The sequence below is a fragment of the Nicotiana tomentosiformis genome, chromosome 10, assembly GCF_000390325.3.
Source record: "Nicotiana tomentosiformis chromosome 10, ASM39032v3, whole genome shotgun sequence".
Taxonomy (NCBI): Eukaryota; Viridiplantae; Streptophyta; class Magnoliopsida; order Solanales; family Solanaceae; genus Nicotiana; species Nicotiana tomentosiformis.
The window spans coordinates 39,735,007-39,736,959 of record NC_090821.1 but is presented as its reverse complement, the minus strand read 5'-3'; the positions used below and the strand labels follow the sequence as shown (position 1 = coordinate 39,736,959).

Here is a 1,953-nt window from a genome sequence, read left to right as displayed (position 1 = left end):
TAGAATGTTGGATTAATTGGGTTACTAGGAACAAGATTAAAAAGGAATAAGGTGGAGAGTATTATTAATACTATGTTTGCAGGGTGACAATACTATAGTAATCATATATCACACTATAATGGTAGAGTGGTGTTAGTGTGGAAACCAGAATGGTATGAGGTGAGAATAATAAATGAAATTGAACAGGCAGTAACTTGTCAAGTAAAGGACATTCCTATGCAAGCCGTATTCATGGTCACATTTGTGTATGCACATAATCTCAAAGATGAGAGGAAAGCATTATGGGAATATGTAAACCAGATGAGCATGGGTTGCCAGATTCAATGGATAATCATGGGGAACTTCAATGCTGTATTGCAGCAGGAGAATAGACTTAGAGGGAATCCAATAGCATTAAGTGAGGTGGTGGAATTTCAGGAGTGTATTGATAAATGCATACTTATGGAGTTACCAAATAATGGGTATGTGTACTCATGGAGTGATAAGCAGGGGATAAATAGAATATGCTCAAAAATAGATTGGGTAATTGTCAATGGGGAATGGATAGATACAATGGAGCAATGCAAAACTTATGCTCTTTCAGAAGGGGTAAGTGATCACTGTCCATTAGTGGTGGAGATGATTAAGACTCATGCAAGGAAGGGGAAAGCTTTTAGATACTGTAATATGTGGAGTAAATACCATGACTTTATGCACATGGTTGAACAGGGATGGGCAATACAAGTAGAGGGGTGTAAGATGTATCAAGTAGTAAAGAATTGGAAGGCTTTGAAGCAGAAACTTAGAACATTGCACAAGAGGAACTTCAGTAATGTCATAAATGAAGCAAACAAAGATAGAGAGGAAATGTAGAAAATACAAGCAATGCTGCAGGAGACACCACTTGATCAGGAGCTACAGCAAAAAGAGAAAGATGCAAGGGACAAGTTTAGAGAATCATCTATTATGGCAGAACATTTCTTGATGCAGAGAAGCAAGGCCACATGGATCAGACTTGGAGATGATAATACCAAGTATTTCTTTTCCATTATTAAACATAGAAGATTAGTACAATCAGTGACTCAAATTAAAGATGAGAGGAAACAATTGCAAACAGAACCGGAGAAGATAGCTGATGTATTTGTGAACTATTATAAGAAGATGTTAGGTGCTAATAGAGTAACTAGGATAAAGGCATGGTAGGGGTTCCTAAATCAAGGCCATGTATTATCTGTTCAACAACAATTAGATCTGATAAAAGGGGTAACTGCACAGGAGGTAAAGAAAGCAATGTTCAGTATCAATGTTAATAAGAGTCCCGAGCCTGATGGGTATGGAGCAGGATTCTTCAAGGATTCATGGAGAGTGGTTAGTATTAATATCACTGAGGCAGTTATGGAGTTCTTCAGGAATGGATAAATGCTCAATCAACTTAATGCAACTATGATTACTCTGATCCTCAAGGTGCCTAATCCAACAGAAGCTAGTCAATTTCGACCTATATCTTGTTGCAATGTAATTTACAAGTGTATATCAAAGGTATTGTGTAACAGGCTTATTGAGGTGCTTCCTACAATAGTAAGTGAAAATCAAGCAACATTTGTGAAGGGGAGGTCATTAGTTCATAATGTTCTTATGTGTAGTGATTTACTAAGACACTACAATAGGAAAACTACTCCTAGATCTCTAATGAAGATTGGCTTAAGGAAGGCGTATGATATGGTACGGTGGGAGTTTATTGAAGAAATGTTGAAGCGATATGGATTTCCTCCTAAGTTCATCCAGCTGATCATGGCATGTGTAACAATAACAAAATTCTCAGTGAAGGTTAATGGGGAGGGGTATGGTTATTTTGAGGGGAAGAGGGGCTTAACGCAAGGGGATCCAATATCCCCACTACTCTTTGTTATGGTGATGGAATATTTTTCTAGGATTCTAAAGAGGATGAGCCAATTGCCAGATTTTAGATACCAC

The 1,953-nt window shown here is 37.7% G+C and overlaps 1 protein-coding gene across 1 annotated transcript; it reads left to right on the top strand.

The window, feature by feature from the left end:
* Nucleotides 1-231: 231 nt before the first annotated feature.
* Nucleotides 232-852, top strand: LOC104119922 (uncharacterized). The gene has a single exon (XM_009631534.1). It carries the CDS (start codon nt 232-234, stop codon nt 850-852), a length of 621 nt encoding a protein of 206 aa, XP_009629829.1.
* Nucleotides 853-1,953: the final 1,101 nt, after the last annotated feature.